We start from the raw sequence: 25,807 nt of genomic DNA on the forward strand, positions 1-25,807 counted from the left end.
AATTGATTGGCATTTCTTTATGACAGGGCCACTTGGTTCCAAGCAACAACAAGAAAAAGCTATAGGCGCTTTGATAGGCCGTTGAGCCCACTGAGCTGTCGGCACGGCAAGACCCGAATTTCTCGTGCGTGCTTCGTCGAAATTATACAGGTTGAACGTTGGGCCCTTAGTGCCAGAAATCGTTTCTAGGCGCAACGAAGCTCGTGCAGAACTATCGAGAGAACGTTTGGTCAAATGTGGATACTGTGAGAGGTCGTTCCGAAACCCAACCGCAGCAGCTGCCTTTAGATGACTGGTCTTTTCTCTTGCATTTGGCGGATGGCGCAACAAGAATTGCAGAGATGGACAAAGTACTACCTCGCTAGGTGCAGTCTTCAAGAATCGACTGCTACAGCCCGGTCCTGAACCTCTTCAGAATTGACTTGTGCCCAATTTAGTTTCTAGATTGAGAAACAGCAAATCAAAGCTCTATTTATCCTCAGGGAATTACATGTTGTTGAATGCGCCTCTCTACAGCCCAACAACCGTTGCCACTATCATCCTTACATTTGATCTTTCGCTGCCGGCAACGGCTACACTATGATATAAATGTCATCACATGAATTTATGCCGTCGCAAAAAAACAAAAGTAGTCGCTCACAGCAAGGGCAACTCGCGTTTTTCTTCTGCTATCCAATATAGGGCCAGTCTTGACGTTAGGCAAATCAAGAATACCATAGAATTGTTAACGAAAACTGCATGAAAAGGAACGGTCGTAGAACATATGTACCGAGAGTGCTGTCGGGTTCTAACTTTGGCCTTTTTCGGGCTTTCCCCCGCCGCCGCGTTAGCTCCGCGTACCTTCCATTACTCGTCCTGACGTGTTTGTGAGCGCTTGACCCCAAACTGGCCACAAACACACATTGATACCATTCAGAGCAATCTACACGCTTGATTTATTGTATCTTGAACGGATGTCTACACAGTCTACAAGCCTATGGATAACTTAAAGAACTCGTAATCGGGTACCTCTGCCACCCTCAAGACCATGACTCCAAATGCTACACCTTGGTCTCTAGGAGACACATCCAGTCAAACATGTCGGACCTAGTCAAGCCTTGGCTTGATCCTTACCTGTTGCAAGAGCTTGAAAATGTGCTTCAGTGGCGAGAGGAAGGCGCGGGCAGGGTGCAATTGCCTGGAGGGAACGTGGGAGACAGCTCTTACCAGGATAATGGCAGGACTCTCACGATCAAGCCGTCCAGAACTAGGCAATTGGTTCAAATCCATAAGGTCTGTCATCGGCGACCAGCGATTGACTATTCTCAACTGACGGGGTGAGATGACAGTTCAACAGATGTGATATCCCCGTGGACGCAGTATTATCAGATTCGTCGACGCGCATCGATGCAGATTTCTCTGACCTTGCCATGGCGGAATATCGGAGACGGCATGGGCAGAACTTTACAACGGGATCTTTAGGTGGCGTACTTCAGCTGCAGGACTATGATATTCTGGTGGCAGTATTTGCCGGTCAAAAGAGAAACAAACAATTGAGAATTCTCGTTCGTGACTTCCAGCTTCTGGGAGCTGGTGGTGCTCAAACATTTGGGCTTGCAATGCCTCGCGCGGTGGAGTCTGTCGGCCAAGCTCCTACCCTTTTGGCGCGTCTCAAGGACCAAAAAAAGAGGCAATTAGACGTTCGGAGTCGTGAGCCCTCGACTGGTCAATCTTCGCCTCTTTCCTCTACTCTGCAATCACCGGCAGCAAATGCTACATTGACAAATGGCTCGTATACCCAAAATGCCTCGTCGGCTCTACTTACGCAAGCACCATTTGCCTATAATTCTGCTCTACCCAGCAGACTAGATCCGAAAGCTCGTTTAAATGGACACCGCCCATCCGCTCTTGTCGAAAAATCTGCGAATATGAACTCGAATAGACTGATATCTGACGAAACGAAATCTTTAAGCAATGCTGCACTTTTTTCGGAGATTGAATCTCCAGACCGGTCTTCTCAACATCAACCTACACTTGAGAACGATGATCGAAAAGGGCCCTCTTTGGTCACTGAGGCAGTATTCAGTGATCATGAAAATGAAAATGAAATACCACAAAGCGCACAGTTGAGCCCAAAGTCTTCGCTGTCATTTAGCAACAGGGACTCCAGTGTGTCTGCTCGCATTCCTGATGCCTCTTCAGCAGGATCTACGCCCAAAGCTTCTGTAAATAATGAAAACACAACGAGAGAAATTTTCTCTTCCCACAGCCAGATTGGTCGAGCAGCTCAACAGAATTCGAAAGCTGGCCCGCCTCCTGAAGTCCGAAGCGCAGGCTCAAACTTTACACAGTCTCGCAAGTGCAAGCGTTCTAAGAAGATCAGTATTCGCGATATCAAAATGTCTAAGGAGCAGGAGGCATTACTCAATGGATCTGAATGTACGTTTGCAAGGTCGTGCACATCGTTCCAATACTGACATTGCATGCAGCGTGGATGCCCCCGAATCCTGGTCATCGTGAGCCTGTGGCAAATATCCCTATCAACGTCCTGCAGACCTTCAATGCGAAAGCGGATGCTCTTGATAGTCGAAGGCGAAGGTCACAGCATTTACCAGACAGCCGCCCGGAATCACCTTCCCCGACCTTCAATCCTCCCACATCAGAGGTCCATGACGATTCTGACAGTCAATCCACTATGTACTGGCCTCCATCGCCAAAACGCGACATGATAAAATCTAATGATCCCCCCTGATAGTAGTGTTGATACTCCAGAAGAGTTTGATGCGACAGAAACACCATCCCAAAATGGAGGACCGATAAACGCTTCGCAAGAGGCTTCAAATAGCCCTGGCTCCTCTATACACATAAGTCCGCTGAGAACGACATCGGAGGGTGCCATGGGGCCGCCTAATGCTTATTCTGATAAGGTGAATGAGCAAGCTTCACCAACACATGGATCACCAAAGGTGGGAGCTCCTGTATCTCCACGAGATACTACTATTCTTGAAATTCAAAAACATCATGAGGATAATACAGTTGATTTATCAATTTCAAGTTACGAACCTGTAACCTCTACTGATGATCCTCTTTCATGGGAAATCAAAGTCCATCAAAGTGAAGAGGGCACTAATGACAAAAGGCAAGAAGTCGAACGAAGCTTGCAAGTCTCAAATATGACGAAGGAGGGAGACGAGGAGGTATGGCCATCTCCGCATTCTTCAGATTCCGACGAGCTCGAAACGTCTGTTCTTCTTGCACTTCATGAGAACGTGCGCGAAGGGCATTTATCTACAGAGAACCCTCCATCGACTGCACCTCTGCCTATGACTTCCTACACCCAAGTAAAAAGAACGCCATATGTTATTGGCCAAGTTCAAGATCTCAAGCCTGTGATGTCGTCAAATGCCGTCTCCTCCCTTGAATCTAACGTCACCCACGTTTCCGGAAGTTCACCGCAAGAGCCAGACAATTCAAGGATTCAGGGAACCACGCAGCAGGAAGTCTTAGCTACTTGGGATGGTTCTAGCCACCATGAACTTGAGCAGAATGTGATCAACAAAGGATTCGATACCAAGGAGCAACTGGGCCCCACTTTCGACTCTTCCACAACAGCTCAAGAGGAGCTGAAGCGTAAAGATTCGTTCTCCGCAGAACCTCTACCTAGAAAGCGGATAAAGGTCGTCGATTTCTTTCCCGAGAGTCTCACTCAAGTAGAGGAGGACGCAGAAAGGCCTGTCGACTTCGCAAACAAATTTCGTCGTGATTGGTTTGAAAGGCGTAGGAGCAGTGCAAGCAGTGCTGTAGCCTCGAATCCAATCACGCCTACGAAGTTGCCAAACCTGCATCACGCAGCTTTTACGCTTCCAGAGATGGTAAAGCAAGACCAGCAGGCCATTCTAGAACCGACCAGTCCTGTTAATGCAATCGTTGAAGATGAGATAATGTGCGAGCCGAGTGCCGGTAGCCAACAAGCCTTATCTAAGAACGATGCAACTCCAATTCAGGCTGCCATTCCGACTTCGGTTTCGCCCAATGTTGAGAGCACAGAAGACGTTCGCGAAGCGGCCATAGTAAGGACTCCAGATGATGATATGCAGGTACCTTCAATAGCAACCAAACCGAGCCAGAGCCCTCGATCTGCTCAAATGGACCTGAACGATACAGACACAAACAGTCAAGCTGTTGCTGAGCAAGTCAGTCGCCGATCTCGGAGCACAGAGTCCGGGGAGGACACTAGGCCCACATATACTGCGTCTATTGAGCAAGCCACTCCTGAAGTCGCTTCTGATAAACCAAAGACGGATGTCAGACGCAAGACAGAGGTTAATAGTGAAGCGATTGACGAGGCAACGCTCTTGCATCGCAGTCCACCCGTTGGATTGCGGGACTTTGGAAAACGACATGTTACAAAAATGCCTGCTAAGCGTCAATCCAATCTTGGAAACTCCTTGGAGCGTGCGACTTCTACTGATTCCGGCCGAAATTCTACGCGATCTCTGTTCGACCGATTCAAAGGAGCGTACCCGGAATATTTAGGGGATTCGAAGCATTTCCAAGCATCTTGCTTGAAGATCTCTAGAATCTCCGAGGAAGGTGGTATACTACCTCAATATGTATGGGATGATTTCATCATCAGGCACAAATTGGAGTACTCTCATTACATTCAGCAATGTGCTGACACTTTCGAGAACCCAATGCCTTACGAGAGATATTACTCGACCATGGTGGATACTCCCTCTTTCAGCAATAAGATTGTCAATGCTCGGAATCTGAAAGATGGCATTATCGCTAGTTCGACTTCGAGTGAAGCCTGCGAAGAGACTGTTAGAGCAGAGTCGCCCGAGATCGAAGTAAGCCCATCATTTGAGCGGCCTTTTACTGAGGGGATCGCCAAAATTACCACCCCTCTGAACCAGACTCCAATGCAGACCTCGAGCCCTGTTACTATTGACCTTACTTTGGATGATGATGACCCAATGCCCTATCAGGAACACCACTCAACACCAAGTCGTACAGCATCTGCGCAGAAAAGCCGTCGTGACTTGCCGTGGAACAAGGAAACAGATCTGTCTGGTAGCTCCGTTCAAAGCTCTCCCAGTCGTGTTGACCAGCGAAGAAGGAACCCGTTTTCGAATGCATCGCCCCGTGTAACCCACACTCGATCTTCTAAGCCTTCGAGGAATCGCGTCTCTTTGGTTTCGGCAGAGTCTACATCAACGTTGCGAGCAAACTCCCCATTGCGGCGAGAATTCTCTGAGACCTCTGACTTACCGGCCCCGCCCAGGAAATCGCGGACTACAACGAGTAGCCGAGAAAGAGAGAAAACCAAGGAACTAAGTGAAGGCTCCCGCGAGGATGCGGAATGGTGGCGGGATGATCAAACACCGTTCAAAGACTTCGTTCGCAATTTCAATGCTATCCAACCGGGTAATGGCAATAGCTATGCGAATCCGGCAGCGAGTGGGCAAGGTCCAGTGACACAAACATCAAGCCTACCGTCACGAGCCAAGAAGCAGCATATACCGGCATGGGTTTCAAATAGAAGATATCTACTGGCTGCGTATGCCTGGGACCGGGATCGCTACAACTTTGCTTTTCATACAAATCTGACATGCGATCGACAGTAGCTTTGGACGGACAGCGATATCTGCTTTAGCATCTTAGCGGGAGATACCACTTTGCAGCGTAAATATTTTTGGACTGTAGCAATAGTTCCGTAATCATCAGCAATGATCAAGCACATTTGAGTTCTCAATAGCCCGTGGAATTTGAATCATTTAAGGTCCATCACCTTCGCTGTTTGCAATATACAATATATAATTTAATAGATGCTGACAACATCGGAAGTCGTGTGGGTATGTTTCTCCAAATACAATTTCTGTTTTCTCTGGAATTAACTCTGGTTTCCCAGTGTAGTGGTTATCACGTCATGCTTACACTGGGAGAAAGTCGACTACTCCTTGTGGTACCGTGAAGGCCGAGGGTACGAGTCTCGCTTCATTCATTAAGTTCGGTCTGCTAATATCAATCAGGTTCGATCCCCTCCATGACTAAATTTCATTTTTATCATAAAGGGGTAAGTTTTGGAGTATCAAGAGGCTCCCGAGACATGCACCCGAGACTCTTTGCTTGCTTTGTCCTAGTACTTAAAAAGATTGTGCTTTTTCCAAGCTGGTCGGTGTATTCGTTTTATCCTATCACTCAAGATGGAGAGAGTTTGTTTCGCAAGAACAGTGCTCTTGCCGACCTGATCGTCGTATTTTTGCTGCCCAAAGTAGTGTCTGTCTCGAGAGCAGTCGTGGTTTAGTCGCTACCATATGGATGAGTCAGCATTCTGATATTCGGGCAAAATCTCGGGGCGGAAAAAGTTTTCTCCATTGAGAGCTAAGCGTCCCCTCGGCCCGATCTTTTTGAATAACCCGGTTATGTCCTGAGTATACTCGGCTTGTAACGCAGGACGTCTTTTCGAACGTTGACCCATAAATTATTGCGTGAATAAATTGCCACCACTTTTTGTAGCTCTTGGAAATGCTCTTGCAATCATTGAGCTAATCCATCCCTTGATTTGCGGTGTATGGAAACCACTCCGGAACTCCTTTCCGTTGATTGCTCCGCGACGACGTGTTGCCGCCAAACCTACATGGATGAAAATAGAGGGGTGCGCCTAGGCTTCAAGACGGGCTTATCGGGCAGGCATCAGGGCTCCCCTCCACATTCAGACTCACCGACCCTCGGGAGAGACATCTAACTAATTGAATCCATGCTACTTACAGCCACCTCTAATTTCGAGCTGCCATGGTGTCGGTCCCCTCACAGATTCATTCTTCATCTCAAGACTCAGGTGGCGCTCGTCAGCCAGCAGCTAAATTTGCTTGCCTTCACTTTGAGGCTTTTTAAGCCAGGTTAACGGTGAGATAAAAATAAGGCAGTCCCACAATGAGATAATCGAGGAGTCTTGCTCAACTTGTAGCCAGTGATGAAGTTAGATAACTCTTGTACTCCTGTCACGGCTCTTGCCTTTCTTCACTTTAATACGCTACTGTTGCTTGTAGGAGAGGGCAGATATTTGAAAATCTTCGACCACAGTTCTGGAAGACTCCTGACAACGAAAGAAATCTTCAAATGTCAATTAATCCATGGTATTGTCTGCTCAGAGCGAGACGACCACGATGGTACGTTGTCTTGCATACTGCTCGTCTACGGCGGCAAATCCACGTTATTTATTGAGCTTTCGGCATTCAATTCCGACCCATTTTCTCTAATTGTCCCTGACTTGAATCCTCTAACTCAAGAGATCATATTCGACGATTGGGTCTTTAACGCTATAATTTGTAATCCGTCAGCCGATCTCAAATCTACAACGAAGGCACTTTTTATATCAGCACACAACGAGATTTTGAGCTTAGAGTTTAATCACCATTCAGAACAAGAATCTCATGTAGCATGTTCACCATTCATCTTTACATCTGGACCCCGTTCTGTCCTCTACTCAGGTCAAATCTGGCGCGAGAATCAAAGAGTTCTTGTTGCTTCAGGAACAGTAAGTGGCGACATCCTTGTTTGGTCTACGTTTGAGAGTCCGCTTCCAGATGCTTCTGCGCCTTACGATTTGCACTGCAGACTTAGTGGTCATGAAGGATCAGTGTTTGGTGTATGTATGATACGAGGATCTGAGTTGCGAAATATGCCTGCTTGTATTCTGGCCAGCTGTAGTGACGATCGCACCATCAAGTTGTGGGATATATCTATTTCTTCAGAGAAGCGTCCGTCAGAGAATGTAGGTGCGTGTTTGGGAAGTGTTAGTGGTCATGCGTCCCGCATTTGGTCCGTTCGATTTCTTCAGCACGAGTCGACTTTACGGCTTTTATCGTCAGGAGAGGATGGAACATCACAACTATGGCAGGTTGTTTTCTCCCAAGAAAGGAAGATAGAATCAGGTATCAAATTTGCGAAGTGGAAAACAAAAATTTCCCATGCACATACTTACGGATATCATACTGGTAAGAACGTCTGGGCAAGCGCTATTTCGCGACTTAAAACGCACGTGATTGCTACAGGAGGAGCCGATGGTCGTGTCGTTACGTACAATAGCGACCTAGATGTCAAAGTGGCCAGTTCTAGAGACGTCCATTGCACCACCCAGGAAGCTACAAAAAGCCTAGTCAAATCAATATATGATGCGATGATGGGCAGGTGGAAGCTATCGAGGACGATAAAGAGCCACATTACCTCACAACCTTCGGGGCAACTGGAGGGCATAGCTGACATGCATTCAGTACAGGTCACTGATGATGCTTATGATTGTGAAGCCTGGTACTCTGAAAAGGGTGACTTCGCAACAGACCTAGGTTTCACGATGAAAGCGAGTAGACAATATGTATACCGATACCAGAAGACTTCTGATGAGATTAGCGTATGGTTTGTCAAGCCTGACGGGTCAAGTGTTGATTATCTTTTCCACAAGCTTCTGTTTGATAAAGAGTCTGCTTCGTCATCGAGTAACGGAGAGAGTATCACAGCTACCAAAGCTTCAGGACATCATCTATGCGAACGCGATACTTACTTGCCCGAGTATATCTTCAGGGTGAAAGATCGTGCCCTGTTGTTATGGCAGATCCAATATACCGTCAAAGGACCAGAGAAAGACTATGTTTCCACCGCAAACTACATGATTAATACTGATATCGGCGAGGAGCAGAAGAGCGTTGTCTCAATTAGCAAGGAAGCCCCCATTTCAGAATTAGTAACGCAAGCAAAAACAAAAGCCGACACATTCAAAGCTTATGCATGGTTGAGCGAGTCTGAGTTTCTGGCTACGACTGAACAAGGGAGCGTCTTGCTCGGACATTTGGCTTCATCTCAAAAGAATGAAATCTCAACGGAAGACAAATTTGATAAGCACCAGACTCGAGTCACTTGGCAAGTCGTTGGGCACAACAGTGATCTCGCGTCTGCCTCTATGATAACCTGCGTCCCATCCCAAAACCTTGCTCTCGTGACGGGCAATGAAGGCGCCATCTACGTCTATTTGTCAACGTTTAAAGCAATTAGTCTAGTGCATAAAGTAGGCAGAAAACTGGGCTATCTCAAAGCTCATGAATGTCCTGTTGCCTGGACTGCCAACGGCTCGGAGCAACGTGAAGAAATGGTAGCTCTCGTGTTTCGAGCTTTAGGGAACTCGAGCTTACAGACCGTCTCACTACGTGCTGGAGATCCATCGACCAAGATCTTACATCATATTATTATTGGTCAAAGCCAGAGGGAAATAGGTGAGGCAGAGTTCGTGACAACGAGCTCTTGCATGTTTCATGATGAGAATCTGTGCATCGAAGGTTCAAGAACAGGAGAGTGTCGCGTTAGCCATCTCACTCGCAAGACTAGCACGAGACTGTCGGGTCTTCATGAGCAGAATGCTATAACGGTGATACTCCGCATGTGTGGACCGAGCCCGTCTAAAAACAAAGTATATTTCCTGACTGCTGGTCGAGATGGCAAGTGCGTCTTCCACAAGCTTCGATACAATCCTGACCAGCCAGCCTCGACTGTACTGACGACCATTCATACCATTTCCCCACCATTTGGACCAAATATCGAAGGTGCACAATTATCTCCAAATACAGGGCACTTGATATTGTGGGGCTTCAACAGTACACGATTTGTCGTATACAATGAGACAATGAAACAGGAACTCATGTCCGTGGAATGCGGTGGCGCTCACCGAAATTGGTCGTATTTTCACCATGAGACGACAAGAGGTGGCAGCTTTGTTTGGACCAAAGCCTCTATTTGCAGTGTATACAGTCAAGAGTGGCCATCGCATCGAGTGCTACAATTTGGAAGCCACGGACGTGAGATTAAAGCTGCGGCAGTATCGCCTTTCCCAAGTTCTCCGCACAGTAAGCGCCTCCTAGCTACCGGTGCTGAAGACACAACGATTCGACTCCTCAGCTTGGACGATGGAGGGAATCGCTGTGCGACGATTCTGAAAGAGCATACCACTGGTCTTCAAAGATTATTATGGACCCAGGATGGCCGCTGGCTTTTCAGTGCTGGAGGGTGTGAGGAATTCATTGCCTGGCGTGTCCGATCACTCAATGGCTTCCCCTACGTTGTCTGCAATGGTCGTTGTCCCACAGTCACTCATGACAAGGCCCTGCGAATCATGGATTTCTGCATATGCGAGACTCCTTCACAAGTGCAAAGTCAGAGAATAAGACCAGAATATCTTATAACGATGGCATACTCCGACTCCTCAATACGCATTTGGCGGTTCAAAGCAGAGGGAAAGATAAAAGTTACGGATAAGAATCGCTATGAACTGCTCCATAACAGTTCGTACACTACGGACTGTCTTACGCAAAGCCGCATTCTAGATTTCGGTCAGAGCAAAATGCTTTGTACAGCAAGCTCAGACGGACATGTCGCTATCCGTGAGTTTGACGTTGATCCTGCGGTAGCTTTGAAAAAGATTCATCGCCATTCAGTACATCAGAGTAGCATACATTGTCTGACTGTTCTAGATATCCGATCCGATACGTTTCCTGCAAACAATATGTTGGTCGTAACAGGAGGTGACGATCAAGCATTGGGTGTGGTACACGTGAAAGTTACTCCCCAAGGATCAAAATCTATGACTACTGCGGCGCTCAAATGCAATGCCCATGCTTCTGCCATAACGGGCATCGCTTCCCTGGGGCGCTCAGATGGCACAAACGTATACCGTTTCGCCACAGTGGGTACTGACCAGATGCTGAAGGTTTGGCTGATCAAGGTCAACCATCCAAACAATGAAAGTGAGTTCGTCATTGTCACGTTGGAGGAGGTCGTATGCTCTAGCGTTGCGGATGCTTCATGTCTCGAATCATTCGAGGATGCCCAGGGAGTTTCACAGCTAGTTGTTGCAGGAGTTGGGTCGGAGAGGTGGAGGTTGACTGATGCTTTGAAGGTGTTGTAAATGCTCGGTCCTGTAAAGATCAAAATGCTTTCTTATTTAACTTGCATGATTCAGCTTCTGATGTTATATCTCGCAAAGGCATGGCGGCATATGGAGAATTGTGGCATCGAGGGCATTTTAGCCGCGGGAACAAGGTCAGGGGCTACGGTCGACCAAAAGTATAATCACGCATAGCTCCGAGACCTCTTCGCCCCTCTTGCTAGTTATGAAGCAATGAGATTCCACAATACTTTAAAAACCTCCACAAATATACTACAACATGGCTGCCCAAGCAGGAGAGGAAAGATTAATGATCGTGTAAGATTTTCTTGCACGTGATTTTGTGTACACAGCTCAAATCTATAGGTTCGCTGATATTCATTATTTCTTCGGCCTTCCCACACCAAAGCCTTCCTCACACCGTTTTGAGAAGGGCTCTTATCTGTATCTTTATGGTAACAGAAGTGGAAGTGGAGCAAGACTAGAGGTTGCGAACAATGCTGGCACTCAATACCAAGATGCTTTCACTGGCAGTGAGTCTATCAGCAAGGGCGATTGTTCAGTCTAAGAGTAGATAGATTTCGACACAGCCACCGTTCGCCAATCGCACAAACACCCTACGTTGTGCACAGTGACCATAGATGGGTACCATCGCAGGGGCTCTAATGCTGGGACTCCTACCCCAAGAGCTCAGCATCATTGGATGTTGCCGGATCCACACGCGCAGGGCCATCGTCTCCTCCCTCTCCATACCGTGGACGTGTACTTCTGGACGTCACAGGATGCAGACAGTTTTGTCAACAATGTTAAAAAGCTTCTGCAACATGATCAGGTAGTCTTGCTTGACGTACCGACTCCGCAACCTGCTCAAGAAAAGGCCATGAGCCCAGTTGTGCAACAGCTTGAAAAAGCGGCCATACAGGACCCCTCTTATCAAGCTCGCAACAACAATAGCCCATCACAAACGCCTTCTTCTCAAGCTACGGGCGGCTCTTCCAAGCCAGCGGATCCAGCTGCTTACCAACCGCTGGCTTATAACCCTGCTGCCCCTGCTGCCCCTGAACCCATCAAGCATCGAGAGAAGACTCCACCGCCTGCGGATGCGGATACCGGTACCGGTCTAGCTGCAGCAGCATATGCGGATCAAACGCAAATGGCTTCACAAAGCTCACTGTCTCGCCCGCCATACGGGCAGTCATCTTACTCTCATGGCTATGTTGGCTCTCCTCCACAAGCTCCTTCCTCGTCACACATACCAACAGCTACTGGACAGCGCTTGGGAAGTGTTGCTTCAATCCCACCACCACCACCTCAAAGCCCACCCAATCAGGCCTCTCCTTCCAACCAACAGCTGGTACCTACCTTCAGTCCTCCACCACAAACAGCGGATGCACCACAATATGACGAGAGCGGCAAGCCTTTACAGTCACCGGCTACGCAAGTCCTCGGCAATTCGTACGTTGGAGGTGCTCATCAGCCGTTGCAGCACGTTCAGCCTCAATATGCAGATTATCTTGGATCTACAGGGCATCAATCTCCCGCCCCTCCTGGTGGTTACTCCAATTTTACATACACACCACAGCCGCCGCAGGCACCAGAGCGACAGGGCACAGGTTACGATGTTCATAGTCAGGTTTATCGACCGACAGAAGATGAAGCCAAGCGTGATAAAAAGCACACCGGCCCGCAAGCAGGTCCTGGCCAGCAAGCTGGCAAGCTTGAGCAACAAGCAGGGCGGGTTGACAAAGGTGTTAATCGATTGATCAAGGGAATTGGGAAGAGAATGGGCTAATCCCAGGGCGGCTTGAACACCATGGAAGAACGCCTGGAGTCAAAAAACAGCCAAAGATAACAGCTGCAAGCTTGACACAAACCGCCGATAATTTCAGATAGCATCAAATCTTCAGACGGCATCGGTCCAAAGCTCACGGCGGTAGGTTAATGCGAGCTGATCAGCGGCATTTGACTGATGGAGCTCAAATAGTCATCGTCCGGCAAGGCATTTGGCGCAACGCTTGAAGCATGAGATGACCTTGACGTGTCCCATCGCAGACGAATGTTACAGCTGGGGGGAGGGGGATTAGAGCGTTTTCTCCCTACAGCTCGGACATGTAAATGCGGGCTTCCCTCAATCTACCAAAGGCTGCGCGAGATTGGATTTGTGACGGAGAGGATTCGAAAGTTGGGATGATCTGACTGGGGGCTATATCATTTATAAGAGTTATAACGAGCGTTTACAACGTCATGGTGCCATAGAGTTGTTAGGATTTCCTCATTGGGAATGGCGTGTTTATTCAGGGGAAATGAAGACGTGACTACTGTGTTGATACTCTCGAATGCTAGACTCGCCCGCTTTGATCGGTGCTCTAACGCTGAGATATGATGCTCTGAAATCAAGGCCCGTCCAAGTTGTAAGTTCAAGATTCCTCTTCATCGTGTATTCGCATGCTTGTCAACAGCACGACAGCCTCGACAGGCGCGTGTGTTTCAGGAATGCAGGCGGTTCCGCTGCATGCAAGCCTAATAACTCACTAAGTCAACCTCCACCAAGTCCATCCCACCCTCAAGAGTATCCCTGCTACCCCTGCCTCAGAGCTGGTCGTGGAAGATGAGAACGCAGAGTTATTCCAAGAAGAAGATACGAGCCGGTCGTAGCTGACCAGACTGCGCTGTAGTCATGTCACCCTCCCCTAGCGGCGTTGCTTCCTTGCGGGCTCGATTCGAACAGAACCAACAAGACAAGGACAATTCACCACCTTCTCGAGGCAGGTCGCCCGCCGCGAGTGTAAATAGCGAGCACAACCGCCCTCTCAGCAAAATACGCACAAGCTTCGTAGCCGTTGAACCCAGTGGACACATGGCTTCCACCTTAGATGTTCCCAAGCTTGGCCCTTCAACATTGGATGGAGCTCACGAGACGATCGGGCCTGACGTGAGGAATTCACTGGGACACCAACCAATTCACCGTGAGAAGACTGCAGACCTTACTTCACATGTGAATGGAGAAACCGCAAATCCAGGCAAACCGGTTTCTACCGCCGAGGATCACGTGCCTAAAATGCTATCGAGTGATCCCAAAGATGAAGCTACAGTGTCTGGAGGGAAAGCACTGCCAGGAGACAATGAAAGCCTTGGATCCATTTTAAAAGGTTCCCCGTTCGAAGGCGAGACCGCCCTGCATAAGCCACCCTCTATACCCGCACCAACCAAGCCCCAATCTGCAAAGCAGGCCTCTGCGAGCCAGAAGTCATCCACGGCGAAACAAAGCTCAGATACGCGTTTACCGAACCAACTTCCACACGCCGCAGCATCCAAACATTCCGTAACTTTGGCGCCGACTCAAGCCTTGAAGGAACCTGTCAAGGAGCCTCCCAAGCACAATCCTCTCGTCAATGGCAAGCCGAAGGAGGCAACGAACACAAAGACCACAAGAAATGGGATCAAGAGCGCCCCTGACGCTACAGACCATTCAGAGGCTGCAACAAAGGAGCCAGAAAAGCCGTTACCACACAGAAAGAGGGCAGAGGCAAGCTTGAATGGACCACACGCCGTCTCGCTCTCTCCAACAGGCGCGAAGGCATCGACTGCGAAACCCCATCCAGGGATTGCCTCGTCGAAGACGCATTCGGTATCGAAGCCCGAGCAAAACAAGCCAGCAAGGCATCCCACGCAGACCCTACACAAGGCTGCAGATACCGCAAAACAAGCGGTGAAGAATCCAACTACGGCAATCAAGTCCGCAGCCTCAAAGCCAACGATCTTGAACACAGGAGGCCCGAAGCCTGCGAAGAAATCAAGTCCAGCAAGCCCATCCTTCAACAAACCTCGTCCTAAGTCACCAACAAAGCCAGCCAAACTACCGACTGCTGCCACGGCACCTACCGCCTCCTCGGCAGCTAAACATGGTCCCGAAGCGAGTGTGCCGGCCCCACGTGTGTCCAGCAGACAAAGCAGCGCTTCGTACGTTCCAAACGGTCGTATCGCATCCCTTACCAAGACATCAAAACCCGCAAGAGCTTCATTACCACCCAATTCCAAGCCGTACGAGAAACCAAAACCCAAGGCGAGAGCCTCTATGGCAAGTACAGCAGTCCCATCGGGTAACTTCCTGGAGCGCATGATGCGGCCAACCCAAAGCTCAGCGCAAAAGACCCATGAGAAGGTCGAGCCAAAATCACCTCCAAGGAAGAATGCTAGTCATGCGACTAGGCCGAAGAGGAAAAGCTCTGAATCGACCGATACCAAGTCCGACGGTAAGGCTTCGAAAGATGAGATCATGGAGATAGGAGAAGAGCCGTTAGCGGAGGTCCCAGAGGAAGGATCGAATGTTGAGCCTACACAAGCGCCGCCAGCAATTGCTACTGCGACAGGGGCGGCACAGGAGGTCACCAGAGGAATTGAAAATACTGAGCCAGCATCACAGGCACTCGAGGCTTATTAAAAGTACGCTGGTTAGCCGTTCAGCATTCGTTTGGCGTTGGCACAGCGTTTGGGAATTATGATACCAAGCATGAGATTGGGCACTCATTCCCCAGCAACTCTTTGGCCTGGCGGGACCAGGATGATTCAGGTGTATTATGTACGGGCTGCTGCCCTTCGCTTTGTTATACTAAGTCCGCTATATAACTTAATGTGTATTTACAGCGCTGAGATTGGGTATCACTCATCGCACGGCTGTACCGTACCCTCCTGCTCCTGTACGTCAATATGTGGTGAAGATGGCCTTCTGTGATTGTTGAGCCGCCTCTTGCTGCGATCCAGCTTCTTAGTCTTAGCTAGAGTCTCAGCCAGCATCTTGTAACGAAGTTCTCCCCAGTCTCGTTCCACCCTTCTCCCTCAAGGATGGTTAATCCGACATAGCAAAAGCCCCCCCAGCCTCCGTTCCACGCACTCCCTTATCTCCATGATCCCCCGATCCGTACTCACGAACATCGCCTCCCCAATCCCCCTCAAACCCCTGATAGACCCCCTATTCTGCCCCACTACCAGCCCCTCCAGGTCAGGCAATCCCATCGCCACCCTCCTCGTGGGTTTACTAACCAGCCGCATCTTCTCCAACACAGGCCTGTTATTAAAGTACTTCAGCCCAATCCATAGTCTCCTGCTCGCCACGTTCGCCTGTGTCAGCGCCCCTCCATGTTCCTCTTCTCCCTTTCCCTCCTCTCCCCCTCTTCCTTCGCCGCTCTCTAAGTCATTAGGATTCACAGCAACATGCGACGTGAGATCGTCTCTTGCGGCGGGATTCGTCGACATGACCGGCGATACTGGTGAGGGAGGCGGGGGGAAGGGTCCACCCATCGTCACGTTGGATATGTAGCCGCATTTTTGCAGGCTGAGGAAGAGGTGGTGGAGTTGATTCGTGCGTGGGACGGAGGTTAGGCCAAGCCGGGCTTTGGAGGCGTTTTGGAGGTGGGAGCAGGCGGAGGCGAGGTGGACTAGGGACATGATTTGTGTGGTGAATGGAGAGTGAGTTCAGAGGGTGGGCTGGGATCTGTGAGGCCCGCAGGCCGGCAGTTGAGAGGACGCAGTGCGCAAGGTGGAGATCGTATAGTTGTTGGCCTGCAGAGGAATTGTGGTTTTGAGGTTTTCGATTGGCTATTCAAGGTTCCAAATTGAGCAAGAGACTGCAGAGAGAGCGTAGAAAGAAGCCGCTAAACATGAACGGGACTTGTACAGGAATGTTTGAAAGCGTTACTGGGCAATGGGAGGCAAGATGATCAAGCATTGAGATTGTAAACGATTTTTTGCGGAAGGAAAAGATCATCCCCCAGATCAGATTTTGCCGCGCAATTCCCATCTTGACCGCGCATTTATGGAAATGCTCCCCGCTCAAATCGCCCTCCTCTCTGATTTTTATTTAGCAACCCATTCTTACACTATTTTATGAGCAGGAGAGTGCAGCGGATGCTCAGTCATTCGCAGGTATATAACGATTGAAAATAGGCTATCAAGTTGGGGGAATCAAGCCAACGCTTGGATAATGCGGACGTCAAGTTGAAAGACGTCGACATTTCGCAGCGAGGAGTCTGTTGTCGTGTCTTTACAGGTAGTGTCCTTGGTACCTCATTTTCATTGAGAGAATATCGTTTTGCCATCGTCCTTTGCTCTGGCTACTTGCTACTTGCGTGCCAGCCACTTCACTACGTTCAACAAGAAATGGTCCATCTCGGCCAAAAATCCAAGGTCAAATCCTTGGGTCCTCTTCGCTACTGCGCAAGGATCTCCTATCAGGTTCAGGTCGCAAAAATGATGGAAAGACGAGTCTGTCAGCACGCGACCGACGTCTACTTCGTGACCATTATAAACAGATAGCGTGTTGATTGTCTTTGCATTCGTGAGCGAGTCATCCTCCTCAAAGCCGCTTTCACAAAGCTTGCCCTTCTCGACGGCCGTTTTGTGTCCGCCGGTCACTGTGCCTGTAGCGATGATTTGGGGCACCTCCTGGTGGCCGCTGCCATTGCTGGGATATTCGACGAATGTTTTGCCGTCAAAGGTCAGCTTACCTTCTAAAGTCCATGGTTTGGAACTCTTCTCATCTACACCTCCGAAGCCAAGCACTTCACCTTCGTGGAAGTGGTCTGGAAAATGCTGCAGAACCGTTTGAGAATCTAACTTGAAGACTTCATGAATTCCAGTCCTGGGCACTTCAATCAGCTTCAATGGCTGCGGAATGTCGTCAGACTGGTTCGTGAAAAGATATTCATCATCGACGCCTTTCTGAAGTGTGTCAGCTCGATCTGGACCACTGACTGGCCAATTCCGGGGAGCTTCAGCCGGAATATCTGGGCTTGTGTCCTTTGCTGAAAACCACTTTCTCATTGACCGGACTCGCGGTATGCGGCCACACATGAATGATCCGAGACCTTCATGGTCTCCAGATGCCAGAATACCTCCACCGTTCTGCATGAACTGAGAGATTGCTCGCAGCTCAGGCTCTCGAAGCGGAGGCCGAATGGTTGCATTCTTGGGATCCATCTGGTTGGCTCCATTATAACCAAACATCCAGATCTCCTGATAGATACTCAGATCAGTGACGGACTCTGCGAAGTCAAATTTGCCCCAGATTGTTGCGTCAAGGTCACCATCTCGATGGGCAGTATCTAGAGACACTTTGGGTGCCGTACTGCTTTTCAATGTCTTGATGAGGTGCGAAACTGAAAAACTACGATCGTTCCGGTCCTGAGGCCCTAAGCTGAAGTAGCCATCCACGACAAGAAGGAGGCGAATAGCTGCCATTTTGAGGCCAGATTTGTTGTAATCAAGACAATGACCAGGTCTGGTTTTTGATATTGCACCTTCCCTTCAGACGTGAACTTGGGGCTCTCAACTGGGGACTCAGCACCAGCTCGGACCAAATATCAATTTATGTACCCGTAGCTGCTTCTGTGATCAAACTTTTCAAGCTATTTATGCATGTACACGGTTGACTTGGAGCATGTGTCCCCCACACAACACTAGAGCTGTGCATGACTCCCTCCGCGAATATCGTCTCTGCAGTTACTACCTGAGACCTGAAAGGCCAATCACACACACAATCGATGAGCTTACGAAGTGCTTGTGAGGTCGCTAATGCACCACAATCACCTCAGAGTCAGAAGAACTGTCCAGCCAACACGAGACGTAGGCCTTGCTTTGGGCGAACGGGAGGAGCTTTGCACTGACGCCGACAAGCCGAGTCTGGAGCTCAAACATTGACCGCCTTTTTGCCATTATCTGGTCAATTTTTCGGCAACACGCATCGATCGTGAAGATTTATGTCCATGTACCCACGCCGTGACGTCTCTGGCCGTCAAGGATCCAAATCTGGAAGCTCTAGTGAGTCTAGGTGGTCTGAGCTTAACCCATAATGGCCATAGAATGGCAGGGGTGATCGAATTCCCCGCCCGCAGCAGCAGCGGCCATACCCGTTTGTCTCTGACGGCGCTGATAGTACCTCTGCGGCGTTGAACGGACTCAGCTGAAATAGTTTTACAACAGTCTGGGCCCGCATTCTTTGTTCTCATCGATGCCATTTCCAGCCGTTTGCAGTTACGCTTGGCGTTGTCACACTGCATGAGCGCGTGTTGCTATACCTAGCCGTCCACTGGCAAAATCGTGTGCATGGCGAATGGCTTTGCCAGCACGGATAGTGACCTGAATTCGTCTCGATCTCGAACACTCTTGCGTCCCTGTGTCTTTATCTTGCGTTGCATATAAGGAGAGGAAGAGTTCACGTTTTTTATTTCCATGGTCTTCCTCCCCCATGGTCCATTTTTCGTGACTAAGCTTCAAGTCTTTAAGCAAAACCATGGCTCAATATACAGATAGGCAGTCGAACACTGCATCATATGCCTCTCGCTGGGCCTCTATCGCGATCCGTGAGCAGCTAGCCGAGATTCAAAGAGGCATACCTTCTTTGGTACAAATGGGATCTGTTTCGTGGAGACATAACTAATCAGCTATTAGCCAACGCCACAGAATCGTAATGAGCTCGCTCCAATCACTGACACCCTCGACAAGGAGACCCAGAAATCGTCGTTCAATGTCGGCATAATTGGAGCTGGGTGTGCCGGCCTATTCACTGCCATGATATTTGATTATTTGAACGAAAGATTCAAACTCAACGTGACCTATGAAATTCTTGAATCGAACGGCGAGGATAGGATCGGCGGCCGGCTCTACTCGTATTACTTCAAGGACGTTCCCAACCCAGGACCACATGATTACTATGATGTCGGAGCCATGCGTTTCCCAAATATTGAGCCAATGGCGCCGTGAATCTCATGATCAAAGCCACTACGTTCCATGAACTAATGTTCGGTAGCACTTTCGCACTGTTCGATCTTCTCGAGATGAAGGACAGCTCATCCGAGGAACCGAAAGTTGGCGATCTGATTCCATACTATTTAACGGGTCCAAATAACCCACAGCTCTACAATGATGTCCGAGTCGTCCCCAAAGTTGACCCATTGCCAAAGCAGGGTGATCCGCCAAAGAAAGAGAAAAATGATTCTCCAACGGCGAAGTCATTCAAAGTTACTGGGCTCTTAGATTGGTATGTATCATCTCGTTTCACCGGGAATGCGATGAATCCTTACATAGCCTATATAGGTATGAAGATGAAGTGCCTTCGAAGTTGATTGAGGACATGATCAAGCCTTTCACGGACAAGCTCAAGGCAGACCCAAAGAAAGGATGGAATTTTCTTATGAAATTTGGCGACGCCTATAGTGTCCGACAATGGTTTTCGAAGCTGTACGATTACAACACGACAGAGTGGCTGGAGACATATAGCTATGGCACTTCATGGTACGATGAAGCTCTGAGTGAGGTAAGCCAGCTTTTCCATGTTAATCAATTTCCCCGAGAAAGACAAGTTTGGTCCAACAACCTAGTCTCGTCATGAACTGCAGAAATGTATTCCAGGATTATCTTTATCTCTAACGAATTTTACTAACTCCAAAATGTCAAGATGGTGCTCGAAGACATCAACTTCGCTGCCCCGCTCAACAAATGGAGGTGCGTCGAAGGAGGCTCCCAGGAGATCGCCAAGAGAATGTACAATAGAGTCAACGCAGACAAGAATGGCAAGAAAACTGTGACCTTTTCTAAGAGAGCAACGAAGCTGGCGCGCAAAACACTCACTTGGAAGGACGAAAAGGGTAAGAAAGTCCCGGATGATGTTGTGGTGCGAGTTTCTGTCAAAGACGAAGATAAGCCTCGCGAATACGACGCGGTCTTCAATTCGGCGCCCTTAGGAGCCATGCAAAGAATGGATCTTCGGGGTCTTAACCTCAACTGGGGAACGAAACAAGCGATCCGCTCCTTAGGCTATGGCGCATCGTGCAAAGTTGGCATTCGTTTCAAATCCCTCTGGTGGCTCAAACGGGGAATCATTCAGGGTGGCAGCGGCAAGACCGACCTACCTATTCGTAATTGCGTCTATCCGTCCTACAATATCTATGATTACGACCCAGAGAAGGGAGTCGACAAGCCGGGCGTCCTTCTCTGCTCGTACACGTGGTCTCAAGAGGCACAGCGTCTCGGTGCTCTCATTCACCGAGACTCTCCTAAGGATGAAGACGAGCTGAAAGCTCTTCTGGTCGACAATCTGACTAGACTGCATATGAAGGACAACTCTGAGTATGACAAGCTACACGAGCTCATCTGGGGCGAGTACCAGTCCCATTACGCCTATGACTGGTACCAAGATACCGGTACCCAAGGTGCATTCGCCTACTTCGGTCCCGGCCAATTCCGCAACATGTATCCCTGGGTCGTCCGCAATGATGGCAAGCACATCATCATCGGCGAAGCAGCATCTGCCCACCATGCGTGGGTGGTCGGCGCACTGGAATCAGCCGTTCGTGGCGTCTACCAGTTCCTCTTCGCTCACTCCGGCAAAAGCGTTAATTTCAAGGCCGCGGTTGAGGCTTACAACAACGACAAGATCGAGCAGCCTTATGGTCCGCTACCCAAGGAGTTTGATCGTACGGAGGATGTGAAGCCCATTACTGGTCCAGATGTCAGTGACGACGCGCCCTTGAAGCATGTGGCGGGGGATGGTGAGTGGGCGAGACAGCAGGTCATTTTCGAGAAGATCCGCCAGCAGCAAGGTGGTGATCAGCTCGATCTTGCTGCTGTCACTAGTGAGGAGGTCAAGCCTTTACTTGAGGTCGCGGCGGCTGCTTGAGTCGGCCAAGTCAGCGAGCAGCGCTGTGGTCAGGACTGAGATGGTCATTTCAATCAATGGCTTGTTGCGTTTGTGAAGACATGTCAGATTGCAAGCTGCTGTGTTAGCAAAGTTCCCTCTACTCATATAGCAGGCAAGCAATGAGAATCGAGTTTTAATACACTTATTCTGAGCTCATGGCTTGCTACGATCCCTGCTTCCTTGTAAAGTATTGCTGCTCAGCTATCTTGAGTCCACCTGTAATGCAAAGTAGGCCGCCGACGATTGAAAAAGGGGTCACCTTGGCGAAGAAGAAAAGGTCTTGGCGTGGAATCCTGGCCCCACTTCAGGACGTCTCTTTAATCAAACGCGTTCACTAATTGATGGCACAGAACAAGACAACGCTGGGACACAAGATTCACTTGAATGTTTATTTGATGCTAATCATATGAGATCTCTGTATTGAGGGGATATGGCCCGTATACTCTCAGAGAGGCGTTCTCCACTTGGTTAAATTACACCACACCATGGAAATTCCTTGCCAGCACCGCATGGTTATACATTGCAAATTCCGCAGACATTCCTTCACAATGGCAGACAATCCTCAGCAAATCATCCACCTTCTCGTCCACACATCACTCTCTCGTCCTCACATTTTCCAATGATAAGTTAGTAATCACCCATCACCTCGTCCTCATCCTCCTCAAGAATGACAATGCCACTGTCAGGTCGCTTTCTCGTCTTGGCTTTCTTGCCGCGTCGGACTTCGACAGAATCACCCATGCCATCAATCTCATCAACATCGCGGAAACGGGAACCCACTATTGGAGTCAACAGTCCTTGGCGTTCGAGAACGTTCGCATTGCGTTTCTCAGAGTCGCTGATCCGAGCGTCCTGAAGAGCCTCAAGTTTCTTGAGTAGGTGTGAGATCTCCGCTCGGTCGGCGGCGCTTGCTCGCTTGGATGCATCGCACTCTTCCTGTACTGCTCGCCTGCCTGCGTCGCGCTCTTCCTGTACTGCTCGTGCCATGAGTTCACGCATTAGATCGGCTTGTTCGTAACGCTTGTCTGAGTTACGGGCGTTGTGTTCTGATTTCAGGACATTGTGTTCTGCATGCTCACGACCGATGCGTTCTTCCTCACGACCGATGCGTTCTTCCTCACGACCGATGCGTTCTTCCTCACGACCGATGCGTTCTTCCTCACTGATCGTCTCTGCACGCTCACGACCGATACGTTCGGTTTCAAGAGCATCCTCGAGGTTACGAATCTTCAACTGCTGCTCATTGACCGCCTTAATTAGTTCCTTCAAACGCGCTTGCAGCTCGCGAATCTTTATGTTCCTCCTCTCGACCTTTGCTTCGGCTTCGTCACGACTCTCACTCTCTGCAGCAACCTTATCCTCGAGGTCTGCCACTGCTTCATCCCAGTCGGAATGCAACTTAGACACTTCAGCCTTATGATCTTCATCCATTTGTTCGATGAGATTTTCGAGTTTGCGAGCCTCTGTGCGCTCTTTATTCATGGCATTGCCGAGCTTTTGGATTGATCTCTCCTTTTCGGAATCAGATTTTTCCAACATTTGTTCGCGGGTCCACGAAGCCTCGACATTTACTTCAAGTTCGGCAACCCGTTCATGAGCGGCATTGACCCTGGCCTTCAGAGCATCTCGTTCGTCACAGACCTTTCGATTATGTCTCCGAGTCCGTTCTTGCTGTTCGAGGGCCAAATTGAGGTTCTTCTGCACATTTGACCTGGTGGTAGTTTCCCTGCCCAGCTCTGCTTCAGCGACTATACGGCGTGTCTCCGATACCCCAGCTTGTTTGAGCATGGCATCGATGAGTTGCTTTGAAGTTTCCGGTATCAAGCCAAGAGCATTTTCTCCCGGGCATGTATGCTCAAACTCTAGTCGAGCAGTGCGAAGCATGTCATCTTGTTGTGGATCACGTATAGAGGCTTGTGTGGAGGCCTCGGCATAACGTGGGGTAGTCGGTGATGCCTGATCGATCAGGGGTTCCTGCCTGCCATCGGTCGTGTCCTCAAAATCATCGGTAATGTCGTCGAGGACGATCGTCGGGCTTGGCGTTAGAGGCTGATACGCTGGGACGTCGGCAAGCTGATGGGCTTCGGTGAGACCACGGTCTTGGATCTCTTGCTTCAGGCGGACGACTTCCTCTTCGAGCTCGCGTGCTCGCTTGAGTTCCTTTGAGGCAGTTCTCTCGCCGTCTGCCTCGCCGTGCATCTGATTTTTGTTTAAGAAGGAGATCTGGGCTTTGACATGCTGTAATTCTTTTTCATACTCCGCCTTGGTCTTCGGCGAAGGCTTCTGGCCGGCGTCGTATTCATTCTGTACCTCACTCAAGTGGTTCCTCCTCAAACGACGTTTTGCTCTCTCGTCCATCTTATCACACCAAGGCATGATCAGTACCTCACCGGTTGATGGTGCAGAAGCTAGGGATGGGGAAACAAGAGACATCTCCCCTGGGTTGGGGAGTGATAGACGCGGAGGTACACGAGACCTGGATTTTGGTTGAGGCCGGAAGGCAGCAAAGGAGGTGCGGTTCATTGAAGGGGTCAGGCCCGTGGATGATGAGGGACCCGCAGCATCTGCTCCTGGATGAGAGAAGCGGACTCGCTTCTGGCGTCTGGAGGGTGTTTTGGCCTCTTCAGGTGAGATTAGGATACAGTCCTCATCAGGCTCAAGTTTGAGTTCTTGGGGAGCGTCGGTGAGGGCAGTGCTTGACCTTCGCTTCCTTCGGACAGCCACAGGTCGATCATCCATATCTGCAGAAGTTTGTGCCATTGCAGAGGATGATTCGGTGATTGAGTGGGAAAGTTGGTAGTGGGAGGAAGATTGGTGAAGCGTGCAGCTTTATAAAGCAAAGGGCAGAAAATCAACACATGTACGGACGCGCATTGGAAGTAAACATCAACAAAGAGTGAGGGTGTTGTATGTCCAAAAGGGTGAAGCAGCACACACGTACACAGGCGGGATAGGCTGGATAGTATCTGACTTATCGGAAGAGTAAACAAGGCTTGGCATCTTTGCCGCTACGCGGTCTCGCGTTGTTAGCGGCCAAAACACAGGTTTAATGCAAGTGATGACTGGCCCACAGTGCCTCTTGACACAGCAAGCTAGACTGATAGACCCACACAGATCGGCATTGCACGAGAATTCCACTCTGCCGCCGAAATTAAAAGCAAAGCCGCTTGAAAAGGGAGTGCATCTATCAAAGCAGCATGTTGATATAGCATAGATGAAGTCTCTTAGCTCATGTCCAAAATATGTAGTCCCTTCTGTGAGATCCCGACAAGCCTCTTTGCAGAATAGTTAGTTCTACGGGTAGCTTCCGAGCTCTGCCGCCACGCACTAACGTCCTGGGCATTCTTGATTCCTTCAACCAATTCTTTTCGTTTTTGGCCACAAATCTAGCTTTCGCAAGCACCTTCCTTAGAAAAATAATGACGACTCCTACGTCAGTATGGAGATCCAGTGCTGACAACAAATAAAGGGCCAAGCCCAATAGATTGACCCTCAGGAACTTCAATCCTCAAACTTTGCATCCCTTTCTAGCTTCTCTCAAGCGTGGAAAGGCCGTTTCCGAGTTTAATCCACCGGCTATCAATCGAAGAGAAATTCATGATGAAGATCTCGTTAGAAAGACTGCCTTCCGAGATCGTATTCCACATATTGTCATTTTTGTCGCCAGTGAGCCTCACAAGGTTGGCCGCCACTTCGCGGTATCTACGCTCCCATTGCCACAATGATCTTCTGTGGGAGTCGCTGGTGCGTTCAAACATACCCACTACGACAGAGCTACGGTCATCCGAGCCGGCCGAATGCTGGCGTCATCTATATATGGCACACCACCCATACTGGTTCTTGGTTCGAAATAGATTTTGGTTCTCGGATAGAACATATACTGGAGAACTCATTGTGGCCGACTATGATCCTCAAACAGGAGATGTTGTAGCATACTCAATTCGAGCTCGACAGAGGTCACACTCAGCCCAACCGTGGTCGTATGATCCCTCGGTTCTTATCCACAGTTTTCGACCGGAAGTGGGTTTATCGACACCAAGTCCAGTCGTCAAGCTTCAGTATGAAGGTGCTACATACGAAAATCGTGCAAGGAAAGACGTGATGATGCACCTGCGTCAAGGCCTAGTCTCTTCATTGTCACTCTGTCAGCCTATGTCGCCAAAGTTGCTGCATCCTAGTATGTCTCTTTGGCCACCAGCAGC

General features: G+C 49.3%; 8 protein-coding genes across 8 annotated transcripts; 5 read left to right on the forward strand and 3 right to left on the reverse strand.

Annotated features, from left to right (window-relative positions):
• Positions 1 to 1,077: 1,077 nt before the first annotated feature.
• KY384_001966 (uncharacterized protein) lies at positions 1,078 to 5,606 on the forward strand (the record flags this gene model as incomplete). Its single annotated transcript, XM_044810492.1, has 4 exons — positions 1,078 to 1,272; positions 1,329 to 2,418; positions 2,469 to 2,676; positions 2,735 to 5,606. The coding sequence occupies 4 exons, from the start codon at positions 1,078 to 1,080 to the stop codon at positions 5,604 to 5,606; spliced, it is 4,365 nt and encodes a 1,454-aa protein (XP_044672466.1).
• A 2,057-nt stretch (positions 5,607 to 7,663) lies between these two features.
• Positions 7,664 to 10,933, forward strand: KY384_001967 (uncharacterized protein; the record flags this gene model as incomplete). The annotated part of the gene is made up of 1 exon (XM_044810493.1): positions 7,664 to 10,933. One exon carries the CDS (start codon positions 7,664 to 7,666, stop codon positions 10,931 to 10,933), a length of 3,270 nt encoding a protein of 1,089 aa, XP_044672467.1.
• A 259-nt stretch (positions 10,934 to 11,192) lies between these two features.
• Positions 11,193 to 12,704, forward strand: KY384_001968 (uncharacterized protein; the record flags this gene model as incomplete). Its single annotated transcript, XM_044810494.1, has 3 exons — positions 11,193 to 11,230; positions 11,279 to 11,445; positions 11,491 to 12,704. The coding sequence occupies 3 exons, from the start codon at positions 11,193 to 11,195 to the stop codon at positions 12,702 to 12,704; spliced, it is 1,419 nt and encodes a 472-aa protein (XP_044672468.1).
• An 885-nt stretch (positions 12,705 to 13,589) lies between these two features.
• On the forward strand, positions 13,590 to 15,353 carry KY384_001969 (uncharacterized protein; the record flags this gene model as incomplete). Its single annotated transcript, XM_044810495.1, has 1 exon — positions 13,590 to 15,353. One exon carries the CDS (start codon positions 13,590 to 13,592, stop codon positions 15,351 to 15,353), a length of 1,764 nt encoding a protein of 587 aa, XP_044672469.1.
• A 218-nt stretch (positions 15,354 to 15,571) lies between these two features.
• KY384_001970 (uncharacterized protein) lies at positions 15,572 to 16,165 on the reverse strand (the record flags this gene model as incomplete). Its single annotated transcript, XM_044810496.1, has 2 exons — positions 15,572 to 15,706; positions 15,839 to 16,165. The coding sequence occupies 2 exons, from the start codon at positions 16,163 to 16,165 to the stop codon at positions 15,572 to 15,574; spliced, it is 462 nt and encodes a 153-aa protein (XP_044672470.1).
• Positions 16,166 to 17,029: 864 nt separating this feature from the next.
• Positions 17,030 to 18,148, reverse strand: KY384_001971 (uncharacterized protein; the record flags this gene model as incomplete). The annotated part of the gene is made up of 1 exon (XM_044810497.1): positions 17,030 to 18,148. The coding sequence occupies one exon, from the start codon at positions 18,146 to 18,148 to the stop codon at positions 17,030 to 17,032; it is 1,119 nt and encodes a 372-aa protein (XP_044672471.1).
• Positions 18,149 to 19,199: 1,051 nt separating this feature from the next.
• Positions 19,200 to 21,584, forward strand: KY384_001972 (uncharacterized protein; the record flags this gene model as incomplete). Its single annotated transcript, XM_044810498.1, has 5 exons — positions 19,200 to 19,310; positions 19,358 to 19,665; positions 19,716 to 19,946; positions 20,003 to 20,222; positions 20,364 to 21,584. 5 exons carry the CDS (start codon positions 19,200 to 19,202, stop codon positions 21,582 to 21,584), a joined length of 2,091 nt encoding a protein of 696 aa, XP_044672472.1.
• A 648-nt stretch (positions 21,585 to 22,232) lies between these two features.
• On the reverse strand, positions 22,233 to 24,365 carry KY384_001973 (uncharacterized protein; the record flags this gene model as incomplete). Its single annotated transcript, XM_044810499.1, has 2 exons — positions 22,233 to 22,579; positions 22,601 to 24,365. The coding sequence occupies 2 exons, from the start codon at positions 24,363 to 24,365 to the stop codon at positions 22,233 to 22,235; spliced, it is 2,112 nt and encodes a 703-aa protein (XP_044672473.1).
• Between the last annotated feature and the right edge of the window lie 1,442 nt (positions 24,366 to 25,807).

The sequence above is a fragment of the Bacidia gigantensis genome, assembly GCF_019456465.1.
Source record: "Bacidia gigantensis strain McMullin 20006 chromosome Unknown contig_134, whole genome shotgun sequence".
Taxonomy (NCBI): Eukaryota; Fungi; Ascomycota; class Lecanoromycetes; order Lecanorales; family Ramalinaceae; genus Bacidia; species Bacidia gigantensis.